This window comes from Dendronephthya gigantea, unplaced genomic scaffold, assembly GCF_004324835.1.
Source record: "Dendronephthya gigantea isolate DGI-Jeju-01 unplaced genomic scaffold, DenGig_1.0 000059F, whole genome shotgun sequence".
Lineage (NCBI taxonomy): Eukaryota > Metazoa > Cnidaria > Anthozoa > Malacalcyonacea > Nephtheidae > Dendronephthya > Dendronephthya gigantea.
Genome location: NW_021163069.1, coordinates 291468 through 304984, shown reverse-complemented (window position 1 = coordinate 304984; position 13517 = coordinate 291468). Strand labels below are relative to the sequence as shown.

General features: G+C 35.1%; 1 protein-coding gene across 1 annotated transcript; it reads right to left on the bottom strand.

Moving 5' to 3' along the window:
• Positions 1-891: 891 nt before the first annotated feature.
• LOC114530089 (MAM and LDL-receptor class A domain-containing protein 1-like) lies at positions 892-13039 on the bottom strand. Its single transcript, XM_028551680.1, has 9 exons — positions 12970-13039; positions 5149-5313; positions 4688-4920; positions 4145-4325; positions 3709-3863; positions 2636-2752; positions 2453-2549; positions 1517-1722; positions 892-1396 (listed from the first exon to the last, which is right to left on the bottom strand). Exons 1-9 carry the CDS (start codon positions 12995-12997, stop codon positions 1187-1189), a joined length of 1392 nt encoding a protein of 463 aa, XP_028407481.1. The 5' UTR covers positions 12998-13039; the 3' UTR covers positions 892-1186.
• Between the last annotated feature and the right edge of the window lie 478 nt (positions 13040-13517).

Genomic DNA, 13517 nt, shown 5'->3' with positions numbered 1-13517 from the left:
GTGAAAATAGCCGAATTCATAAATTATTAGAGATGGGACACTCGTCTAATGTGAATTCGGTCACAGACTAAATTCGGTCACAGAATTCGGTCTAAAGAGACGGGTAAGTTGGACGGTTATCTCGTCTGGACGAGAAACTTGTCTTAAATTCGCATTTAAACGGATAAATGAAACGAGTTTCTGAAATATAAACACGGTCAAGGACGGAATAAGGCTAAGAGAAAACAACCAAAATTTTTATCATAATAATGACGATACCTTTTTTAGCATTACCCGACCCATCACACGTATAAATTTATCCATTCCTATTCATATTTATAGACTGGTTTTTACCATCGACTTTCCTGTTTCGATGAGTTTCCCGTCTCTAATATGAATTCGGCTAATCAGCTAATGTTCATTCATGCAATCTGGTTGGGGTTTTAAAAATATAAACAAATTTGTTGATTGGTTCAAAAAAATTCCTCTTTGTTAGTGAATGTACGTAGTATTTCCGTATTGTTAGCAATCTCCCCTTGTTGATTAAAGGTTTGTCAAGTTCCAAACGTAAATCATTTACTCTCACTGTCATATACGGCTAAGCATTTGAGAAAATGTGGAAATATTGCAAATGACATGCACATGACAAAAATGGCATTGCAATTACAAACTCCGTAAAATTCAACATTTTGAAGGTCCTCATAAGGTTCCTATTTTATAACACTTCATATTGTCTTAACTATACTTATCTTGAGAAAAAACTGTAACAATAGTAGTTTACCTCAGTAACCTTCGGCGAACTTTTTCCATATATATATATATATATTATATATATATTATATATAATATTATATATATTATATTATATATATATATATATATATATATATATAAACATAAATTATACGACACTTCAATTTTCTAAGTTGTGTGCAACTAGCTGCATGCACTATATTCCGCTATAAAACGGCTACGTTAACGTGTGTTAATCGTTCTGAAATGTGCATTTGATTGTCATGAAAGGTATCATAAATCGAAACATCCGACTTATTCTAAAAATGGAAATCTAGAACTAGAAGTGACATTAAGGAAAATCATTTCCTTGTAAAAAAAATTGACATAATTTATTCTATGATCTCTTGGAACGTATGAATATGTTATCTTGCATTCTTCAACTTCCCCATTTGTCATGCATGGCTTGTGCTACTTAAGAGTTTTGACCATTTTGATACATCGTGATATCCTCGTACGTCACATCGACCTCCACAGCTGCTCCGGGCTCCTGGTAACTGCCATCATCTGTTCCATCTCCGAGTTCATCGAGCTGATCATAACCAAAATTTAAAACATTTTCATGCGTGTTTGTCTCATTTTCGACCGGTATAACATACAACTCGATGTTTTCTATGACTTGCCCCTGTTTTAATATTGTAGAATTGTATTTATCATTCGAAACGATTGAAACGTGGCAATGAAAGAGGGAAAGGTAAAACTATGGGGCTGCAACCAAGTAAAAAATGTAACAATAGTAGTTTACCTCAATAACTCTCGATGGTTCTTGTGAGCTTTCGTCCACCGTTAGTGAAATGTTGCCCGGGTCCGGAGTTGATAACTTTGGCTTTTGATTTTGTCGTCTGCACTTTACCAGCACAAAGATATTGATTACCACGAACAAAAGTATTACGCATGTATTCGCTGCTATGAAAATGGGGATTTTATCCGAAGTATTTGCTTTACCGTCGGCTTAAAAGGAATAACAATAGAGAAAATAAGATAATGTTTCTTTTTTTCTTCCTACTTCGTAGGAATAATAGTTCATTCTTCCTCCCTAAAAGTATAACTACAGGAAAATCTAACAATTTACATTAATACTTATAAAATAAATATAAGAGTCATATAACTGAGTTCATCTAAATGATAGGTTTCCCAAAAACTGGTAGCCAAACTTCCTAAGAAATGCACTTATAACTCTCCAAGAAAAACCTTCGATGCTGTTAACATGATTCCGGTAGGCCGAAACTATGATTTTGAGGTATTGAATTGGGTGCCCAATTTCCATGCACTTGAAGGAGAAGTTGGAATTTGTAGCTTAACTCAGCTATGTGTTCACACAAATCTAAGTCAGGAAATTCGTCATGAAAAACTTGTCAAGTAGGTCAATCATCTCCATGCAAATATTTCTTTTCAAATTTAAAACCGTTCTGAAAGCAATTTTAGAATAATTAATATAGGATTTAACCAACTTAAAACTTACTGCTATGTAAAAAAATGATAATAATGATAAAATGGCGGTCAAATAAACGTGCATATACAGATAAAGTTAACGCGGGCTGAAATATGAGACCAACTAGCTACTTCATATAATAAAAGTTCACTAGGTACGAAAAATATTGATAGACCTAATATAATTAATGGTTAATCAACCTAAATAATCACGGCATGTAAAAGTTTGACTTCGATAATATTTACATACCTGGTTGTAATGGTTCACTGCATGAATCCCTCACAGAAATATCATCAATGGCAATATTCCCCACGTCATTGACACCACGTACACCCTCGATAACGTACTTTGTAAATTGTAAATTGAAAATAAAAGTAAATTGTTATTTTTGGACCCAATTAATCTTATATTTCGAGGAGCCTAAACACTGACCTGATACGGAGTCGTTTGGTTGTTTACAGCGACCTGTGCTCGATGCCAGTCCCTGCAGCGGGGACCATAGAAACTCTTCAAGGGGAATCCCATGCTACCTTCAGACAACACGTACACCTAGAGTTTTGAAGAGCATATATACAGGGGGGGGGGTCAAAATTCGGAGTCCAGTTGATAATTTTCTTAATTTACAATGAATGATATTTTGTGAGATGGAAATTGGATATGTTGATCAAAACTTGCGAGCATGTTATGCCTCCCATATGTTTTCTCGTTAATTCTCGTGGTATTTAAGTTGTACAAGAAATGCGGATTATTTTTTTTTTGGAACCAAAGATCGCAAAACTGCAAAAGAGCAGTGGCGAATCTAAGCATGTACAGAATAAATTACTACAGCTTAAAATCGGAATCGCTTTGGCAAATTTTAATGTAAAAATATTCTTTACAAATCTATAACCAATAGCGTTGTTATTACTTATTAAGGTGTTTTCAATTTAAAATTAAGCCGTGTAATTTATTCTGCACACCCCTAGATCCGCCACTGGAAAAGAGGTTAGCAAAGAAAAGAGAAGCCAGATAATCGAAATCAACAATCAAGGGATGTCTCAGCGAAAAGTTGAGGTGAAGTTACATGTATCAAAGGGAAACCTGGTTCACTCCATGCCGGAGAGAGTCAAAGTTGTTTTGAGACGTAACTTAAAGAGGTCATACAAAATGTTAGAACAGCGCTAATTTGTGTTAAAACTTTAAACATATAACGTGATTGAATTATTTGAATACACATGAAATGCTGTCGTTATATCAATATGACAAAAATCATATCAACTGGACTAGAACTGTTGACCTCCAATGAATTTTAATATATAAGTTAAAATTTACCTGATGAGTATGTATTGTATGAATAAAATCTTATGAATTGAATCAAATTTATTCTTATCTGCGTCTCATTATATCGAGCACTCTTCTCTACTACTTATGATTCTAAACACATATGATGATATGACCACATATTCTAAACAGAATGATTTTTTATTTAATGAAAAAATAATGATAAGGTATAGAAAAATACTCACCTGTAAACTTCCAGCAGGCTGGCCGAACATGCGATAGTAGAATTGAAGACACGATTTGACTTTAGTAACGTTTGGGGAGATGAATCGTGCTGTTTCGCTACCTTTTTTTTTGGATGGCTTAGAACTTTCCATGTATAGATACCAACCTAACCCAACTGTTAGGAAAAACATTAGATGTAAATCTTGAAGGCTGCTATATATTCAGGTGCAAGTGTGAAAAAGACAATTTTTGTCGTGCAGTACTATGCAAGTCCGTGCAGCTTACTTTTCAATAATATGGTTTAAATAAAAAAAACGAAATATAGAAAATTAAAAACATCAAAAAAATATTTAGTCAGTTTAATTGTTAAAATTTGAAGAAGTCAGTTTACGTCATCTAGGCCCATCTAGCCTCCTAACATCCATCTATTATTTTTGACATAATGTTCATACTCACTGGGTTCAAACTTAATGAAATTTTGTAGCTGATCACAAACAGAACTAAGCACAAGATTCTCGCCATCCACAGCGTGCACTCCGTTCTTCGCTGTCAGACACATGCCTTTCTTGAACTGAAGCGATCCACTTTTTGTCCAGCTCCATGTGTCAGTTTGTGTGCAGTTTCTATAAACACCAACCTAAAGACGACATATGTTGACTAAGGCCTGGTTCAAACGTCACTCTTCGTATGAAACAACAATATATTCGAGCCGGGTCGCCGGACAAGAAAGAGAAGGGGAAGGAGCGCGAGGGGGTATTCGCTCCCTTGCCCTTTAATTAGTTGACTTTCACTTGTTCTTATTAATTTTCACCTTATAAGTGCCCTTCAAGTCTCTTTTTCGCCCCCACCCTGACAACGTGATCCTCCCAGGGTCCCTAGATTAGAGCCCTAGCTCAACTGATTTACTATTATCTTAAATACGTCGCTTCCGCGTCTTAGTTTAATTTGGTTCATCTCAAACTCCCTCATATCTTGAGAGACAGGGAAACACAAACTTACTTTCACTCCATCAATCACCGTCCCTTTGGGCTTCACACACATTTTATATTTAGTATGCATCAATATTCCGTTTGATCGTAACTCGAACTTCAATATTTCCTCATTACAGACACGCTGTATTACAAGTGTTTTTCCATCATTTGGTACCGTAGAACCACCTCCATACATATGAATACATTTCCCTCCACGGAATTGCAGTGCACCTGGTCCTTGACTTTCGTTTTTCAGAACGCCTATATAGAGAAAAAATGTGAATGTTGAATATTCCGTTCTGAAATCAGAATATTTATGTCTATAAAAGTCCGCTGATTCTGTAACAGCTAACTAACTCCGTGTCTCCGACTAACTATAGTTAGTGAAAGAATTGGGCAATGATAATTTTGCAATTGTTTTTCTATGTTAACTACAAGGGTTACCATGCACCTTCTCTTTCTCTCCTCAAATGCAGGTAAAACACTTACCTAAACCCTTCGTATGATCTACAAATGGACCTTCAAATTGTTTGATTCCCCGAGAGCCTTTTATGTCGCCTTGTTTTCTTAGCCAATTCAAATCATCGGGATCTTGGCTCCATTGGCATTCGCTCTTAATCTCAAAATTGCAAGAGTAATTGCCATTTGCCAACGCTAAACATATAGAAATATTTTGCTGATCAGCGTCAATTCTCTAATATTGACAAACCGTTCATTATATATATACATACATATATATATATATATATATATATATATATATATATATATATATATATATATATATATACTGTTTAGGCAACCAGTTGAAAACATGTTTACTTGGAGTTGTATCTGGTTTAAAACAATTTATTAAAAAGATTCTAGATTAAAAAGTACTAAATTTTCGGTAGCTAACTGCTACCTTCATCAGAGTTCTAATGTTCAAGCAGTATAGACAGACTATTATATAGTGTCACTATCCTTGCATGATTGAATAATTGGTATGTAAATTTGAGGAAAATGTTTATGCTCATTCACTGATCTTTTGTCCAAAACCGAGTGCAATGACTCAAGGAAGAGTCTTTTGTTTGTGTTATGCACTTTCTTTTCCAAAATCCTAGCATTCTCCATTGACACTTCATGACCGGTACTTTCTGCATGGTCTTTAATCGCTGACTTAATCTCTCGTCGTACGCCAGGTTTATGCTCAGCCCATCTCGATTTCCATGATCTTTTACTCTCGCCGATATAAGTGAATTGACAATCTGGACATTCAAACTTATATACAATGCCTTTTATTTCAGAATCTAATTGTTTATCTTTAGGTTTCCCAAGTATATCACCCAAATTTTGCATAGGTTTATATGCCGTACGTACGCCAGCAGTGTGTAGGACTCGTTTGATTTGTTCGGATACCCCTCTTACATATGGGATGCTTGTGAAACAAGTGGCATTACTAGATGTAGATGGAGCTTGAGTTGGTTGACTGGAATGGTCAATGAATTTGTTAGGGTAACCATTAAGTATAAGTTCTTTTTTAGCTCGTTCTCGCTCATTTTTTCTATTCAAGGTGGTTGAGGGAATATTATCAGCCCGGTCAAATAGACTTTTGACAACGGCTCGTTTGTTTTGAATAGGATTGTGTGAATTGAATGACAAGTATTTATTTGTATGGGTCTCCTTTCGATATACATCAATATCCACATTACGATCATTGCCGATAATTACCATAGTATCTAAGAAAGGGATTTGCTCTCCACGCTCAGTTGACGAAGACATTTCAATAGTGAATTGAATGTTCTGGTTGATGGAATTCAAGTGAGAGTGGAATGTGTTAACATCACACTTTCTCAAGCATGAGTTAGAATCATCGACATAACGTCGCCACCAACGAACCGGTACTGGCGAAGTATTTATGGCTTTTTCTATCTCCTGCATTACTATTTCTGCGATTACGGCGCTGACGGGAGATCCCATGGCGCATCCAGAGATTTGGTGGTAATACGATCCATTGAATTTAAAATAACTATTGTTTAGCACAAATTTTAGTAACTTGACGATATGTGTTTCTTGCAGGCATGTATATGATTTCCATGTGTCGTTCTCGTGTAGCTTGCGTTGGACTATGTCCAAAGCGAAAGGTACGGGAATTGATGTAAAGAGTGATACGACATCAAACGAAACAATTGTTTCATCAGTTTTGACTATCTTATTTCTGACGAATTCTGCAAACTCAGTACTGTTATTAACCACAAAATCGTTATCCAATCGTAGGTGCTTGAGTATTCTGGCTAGGAATTTGGATAGTTGGTATGTTGGTGAGCCAATGTTACTGTTTATTGGGCGTAAAGGAACCTGACAGTCTGTTTCGTTTTTAAGCGTAAAATGGTCATCGCTGCATGTGAGAGATGCTTTGTGTATTTTGGGTAGACCATAGAATGCATTGAAAGATCTAAAAGCTGATAAGCATTGAAAGCATTGAAATTGAATTAAAGCATTGAAAGATCTAAAAGCTGATAAGACCATTTTAGTAACAAAAGCTGACAAAGGAAATTCCGTTGTTGTAATGAGTAGGGCTGTATATCAGAGTCAAGTGACCAACATGCTTGATGACAAAAATATCTATAAACGTATTACTGATAAGCGAAGGAACCCAACAACCAAAACTGAAATAGACTTGGAAAAACTTTTAAAAGAGCTAAAGCGAGCGGGACATTTGTCCGATAAGGAATATTGGCAGTTAAAACCATTCGACTCCTCTCCCGCTACATTCTATGGTCTACCCAAAATACACAAAGCATCTCTCACATGCAGCGATGACCATTTTACGCTTAAAAACGAAACAGACTGTCAGGTTCCTTTACGCCCAATAAACAGTAACATTGGCTCACCAACATACCAACTATCCAAATTCCTAGCCAGAATACTCAAGCACCTACGATTGGATAACGATTTTGTGGTTAATAACAGTACTGAGTTTGCAGAATTCGTCAGAAATAAGATAGTCAAAACTGATGAAACAATTGTTTCGTTTGATGTCGTATCACTCTTTACATCAATTCCCGTACCTTTCGCTTTGGACATAGTCCAACGCAAGCTACACGAGAACGACACATGGAAATCATATACATGCCTGCAAGAAACACATATCGTCAAGTTACTAAAATTTGTGCTAAACAATAGTTATTTTAAATTCAATGGATCGTATTACCACCAAATCTCTGGATGCGCCATGGGATCTCCCGTCAGCGCCGTAATCGCAGAAATAGTAATGCAGGAGATAGAAAACATAGCCATAAATACTTCGCCAGTACCGGTTCGTTGGTGGCGACGTTATGTCGATGATTCTAACTCATGCTTGAAAGTGTGATGTTAACACATTCCACTCTCACTTGAATTCCATCAACCAGAACATTCAATTCACTATTGAAATGTCTTCGTCAACTGAGCGTGGAGAGCAAATCCCTTTCTTAGATACTATGGTAATTATCGGCAATGATCGTAATGTGGATATTGATGTATATCGAAAGGAGACCCATACAAATAAATACTTGTCATTCAATTCACACAATCCTATTCAAAACAAACGAGCCGTTGTCAAAAGTCTATTTGACCGGGCTGATAATATTCCCTCAACCACCTTGAATAGAAAAAATGAGCGAGAACGAGCTAAAAAAGAACTTATACTTAATGGTTACCCTAACAAATTCATTGACCATTCCAGTCAACCAACTCAAGCTCCATCTACATCTAGTAATGCCACTTGTTTCACAAGCATCCCATATGTAAGAGGGGTATCCGAACAAATCAAACGAGTCCTACACACTGCTGGCGTACGTACGGCATATAAACCTATGCAAAATTTGGGTGATATACTTGGGAAACCTAAAGATAAACAATTAGATTCTGAAATAAAAGGCATTGTATATAAGTTTGAATGTCCAGATTGTCAATTCACTTATATCGGCGAGAGTAAAAGATCATGGAAATCGAGATGGGCTGAGCATAAACCTGGCGTACGACGAGAGATTAAGTCAGCGATTAAAGACCATGCAGAAAGTACCGGTCATGAAGTGTCAATGGAGAATGCTAGGATTTTGGAAAAGAAAGTGCATAACACAAACAAAAGACTCTTCCTTGAGTCATTGCACTCGGTTTTGGACAAAAGATCAGTGAATGAGCATAAACATTTTCCTCAAATTTACATACCAATTATTCAATCATGCAAGGATAGTGACACTATATAATAGTCTGTCTATACTGCTTGAACATTAGAACTCTGATGAAGGTAGCAGTTAGCTACCGAAAATTTAGTACTTTTTAATCTAGAATCTTTTTAATAAATTGTTTTAAACCAGATACAACTCCAAGTAAACATATATATATATATATATATATATATATATATATATTTATATATATATAGATCGCTTCTAAACACAGTGTAGCGATGAAAATATTTTAAGATTATATATATATATATATATATATATATATATATATATATATATATATATATATATATATATATATATATATATATATACACCCATTTGCAAAAACTTCAATCATATTACACAACATATGCAATTCAAATTAGATTTCGAGTATCTATCTATATATCTATCTGCGGCCAACGTTTTTGCAAACGGGTGTATATATATATATATATAACACTCACTTGTATAAGTTTGAGCACTCTGGTGACTTCACTATACAATTCCAACAATGTGTAACCGTACGTCCTGTGTCCCAAGTGCAGGAGTCACCATTGCGCTCTGGTGATAGCCGGGAGGGTACATTGTTTTACACATGTTGTATATTATATATAATATTATATATATATATATATATATATATTATATATATATTATATATACAGTCGTTATCAAAAAGGTTGTCCCGATCAATATATATAGAAATATATAAATATCAATCACGTGACCATTAAACATGGCTTATTTTGATCACTTATCACTTGTTTCTTTATCATTACAATATTGTTCACCTTACTATGACATTTAAGAAATTTTCACGACAGATTACTAACGATTTCTCTTAAAATTAACGTATGTCGTAAAATCACGTGACCGATATTTACGTATCTATATATATTTCCATATGACAACCTTTTTGATAACGATTGTATATATATATATATATATATATATATATATATATATATATATATATATATATATATATATATATATAATTGCAGTAAAGACAGAAAACTAAGGTTGCATAATTACTACAGCGCTGTTTCGAAGGAGCAAGCTCCCTGTCATCAGGTGTATATAAGAATTTATTATTAACAGGCACGCCTTAAATACATCAGAGTCTAATTTACATGATAGATAGAATCTATAAGTTCTTTAGAAGATATTTGCTAGCGTGACGGCATGTGCTTGTAAGTTCGTTCCTTTTGTTAAGTGAGCATAAGTTTGTGTTGCAAATGATGTAGTATTTCTCTAAGAGCAATAAGTTGCAACGCTTCGTGGCGTTTGAATATACGAGGCGGCTCGTGCTATGATCTTCCATCTTACTTTGAATGGTACTCCGTCATCCTTCAAGGACCAGATGAACTTACTAAGCTCGGTTGCGTTCTGTTTGTTCTTGTGCCTAAATGACGCTGTATGATTTCTATATCTAGATTTGAATTCATCACTAGTGAGACCAATATAGGTTTGTTTCTCATTGTTGCTCTCGAGGGTTGCTTGATAGATTATGTTCCTTGTTAGGCATTCGCCGTTTTTATCTCTGGATCTGCAGTTACAGGTTTTTTGCTCTTCTGGTGTAGGGTTGTTTTTTCGCAAGACTAACTTGTTATGGGCGCTGATCTTTTTCTCCAGGCTTAGCATACAGGAGTAGCTGATTTTGAGTGTGTTGCGGTTGAAGATTTTTCTTAGTGGATGTTTCTTTCCAAAAAATGAGTTCACGATGTTTAGGAACTTTTTTCCTATGCCTGTGGCTACATGCTTGCTATAAGGTGGGTTGAACCATGTAATGTTTCTGCGTCGCTCTCTTTTTTTTGTTACGTCTCTCTTTATCTGCGTAGAAGTGTAGTTGGTAATTGTACCCGTTATCATTGAGTGCGTTTTGATAAGTTGGCGCTGCTTGGTCGAACGACGCTTTGTCTGACGATATTTCGTTCAGCCGTCTGTTAATGCTGAGGGGTATGTTCTTAATGAATATCGGCGGGTGGTTACTCTCGCTGTGGACGTACAGAGGCGTGTTGTTAGGCTTTATGTAGGGGTTGTAGGAGCTGTTGCGCAGATCTAGTGTCACGTCAGGGAAGTTAACGGCTTTCTTATTCGCCTCGATAGTTATCTTTAGATTGTTGCTGCTGAAAACGCTGCAGATCTTTTTCTTAATGATTTCTATTTTCCGGGGGGTCTCGTAGAATGCACCCAGCCCATCGTCTCTGTATAGATCTATGTTCCGCCTGATTTTGTCAGGGAGCTGGCATAACAGGTATGTCCCAACAAGTTCGCAATTCTCTGTGCCATCGAAGGAGCCCTCGAAGGATATATATATATATATATATATATATATATATATATATATATATATATATATATATATATATACATATATATATATATATATATATATATATATATATATATATATATATATATATATATATATATATATATATATACATACAGTTGTTATCAAAAAGGTTGTCATATTGAAATATATATAAATACGTAAAGATCAGCCATGTGATTTTACTGCATACGTTAATTTTATGGAAAAGGCTGTGAAAATCTTTATTAAAAATTTCATAAATATAATAGTAAGGTCAACAATATTGATAATAATAATGAAACAAGACAAAAATGAGCGAAATAAACAATGTTTAATGCTCACGTGATTGATATTTATATATTTGTATATATATATATATATATATATATATATATATATATATATATATATATATATATATATATATATATATATATATATATATATATATACAGTAGGAGGCAAAAGTTTGAGTCCAGTGACTGTATTTCTTTGTTTCAGCAGCATATATTAATATTCTACAGAAAACCTTACCGATAAGTGAACTAGAAAAAAGTAAACAAGTAAACAGAAAAATACATGCTGTACAACAACTATGAGATGTTATGATATTCATTTTTACGTATTTTAATGTGCAAACATGCATTTACATGTCATTGCTTAGTTCCCTCTTTTTTGCTCTTGAAATGACCTTTATTCTTGCTCGCATAGATTCCATAGGTTTTTTAATGTCACACGTTCAATACCTTGCCAGCATTCGTTGACCACTTGCCTCAAGTCAGCCTGGCTGGAGGGTCTGTGCCTCGCCCTCTTCCGGTTAAAACGGTTCTACAAGTGCTCCATAGGTTTTAGATCTGGAATATGAGGTGGAAAGCCATGACAACGAGATCACCAGAATGAGTTTGCTTCTAAACGATTTCTGGCACATAGAAGATGTGCATGTGCTTAGGGTGATTATCATGTAGTTAGACGTGCGATCATCTTTGTACCAGATGAAATTCCATGTCCTTGAAGAATTGGATGATACTTTTCTTTAATTAGGATCCTATTATATCTTTCAATATTGCCAAACCGAGCATGACCAAAGCAGCTAAAAGTTTGCTTGAGTAGGATTTAGTTTCTTCGAACCTCTCCAAGGTTAGTTGCATACCACCTTTTTAAATTCTCACTTCTTCTGCGATCTTACGAGGAAAGAATCCTTCAATACTTAATGGAACTATTTGTCCTTGTGCACCATCACTTTGCCCTTTTTCCTACCCATCTTGGGCAGTGTAAAGGAATGAGAACTTTATTTTGTTATAATTTAGATCATTAGGACCAAAACAGTGTGCAATTAATATAGTTTACAGTACTGAAACACTAGCACGCATGTCTTAACTCCAATACGCTGCCAGGATTTAATACTGGAATTCTACAACGACTGGACTCAAACTTTTGCCTCCTACTGTATATATATATATATATATATATATATATATATATATATATATATATATATATATATATTGAATTTACGAGATTTGAGGTCCGTATGGGGAAATATTTCCCGCGGTCTCAAGAACAGTTTTGAGACCGAGGGAAATATTTCCCTATACGGACCGACTAAACTGGTAAATAATAGATTTATTTTTATTTTTACTGGTAAATAATAGATAAATTTTATATCTCTTGATTACAGAAGATATATAATTATACACACGGGTCATAATAGGTATTATAACCTTATTATCACATTGCCAAAATGTCGTCTGAAAAATACTGTCCACATGCAGACGAGCTGACCGCCGTACATACCTTGACATTGAACGACGGAAATCGTCATTCCAAGCAGACATACAAAAATGGGGGTGATCCGGGAGGTCTTCTGTCTTGTAACCTACATCAATTGGCAATTGTCACTTAAGGCCCTGTTAAACGGTGCACTTTTTCTTGCAATTTCCAATGCAATTCTACTTACATAAAGATGTAAATTAGTAAAGAGTCTTGCAGAATAAAAGTGCATGAAGTGTAATAAACACAAAAGTTTCATTGTTCCCAAATATACATCTCTCAAAAGTAGAATTGCATCGCAAGTTGCAAGAAAAATTGCATCGTGTAAAGGCTAATTTCCACTCAGGAAAAATCTCTTTTGGATCGGGACGGACAGGAAAATTTCCTTTGTCGGTGAATTTTCAGGCGGCGTTTATAGAAAGGAAACTTTCCTGTCCTGTCCGATCCAACAGAGAATTTTCCTGAGTGGAAACTAGCCTATTAGGCCTTTACTTCTTTGGCGGATCTTCAGGACTACATTTAATAGTTAAACTGATATGCAGGTTTGTGAAACAGCAAGTTTCCTGTAGTTC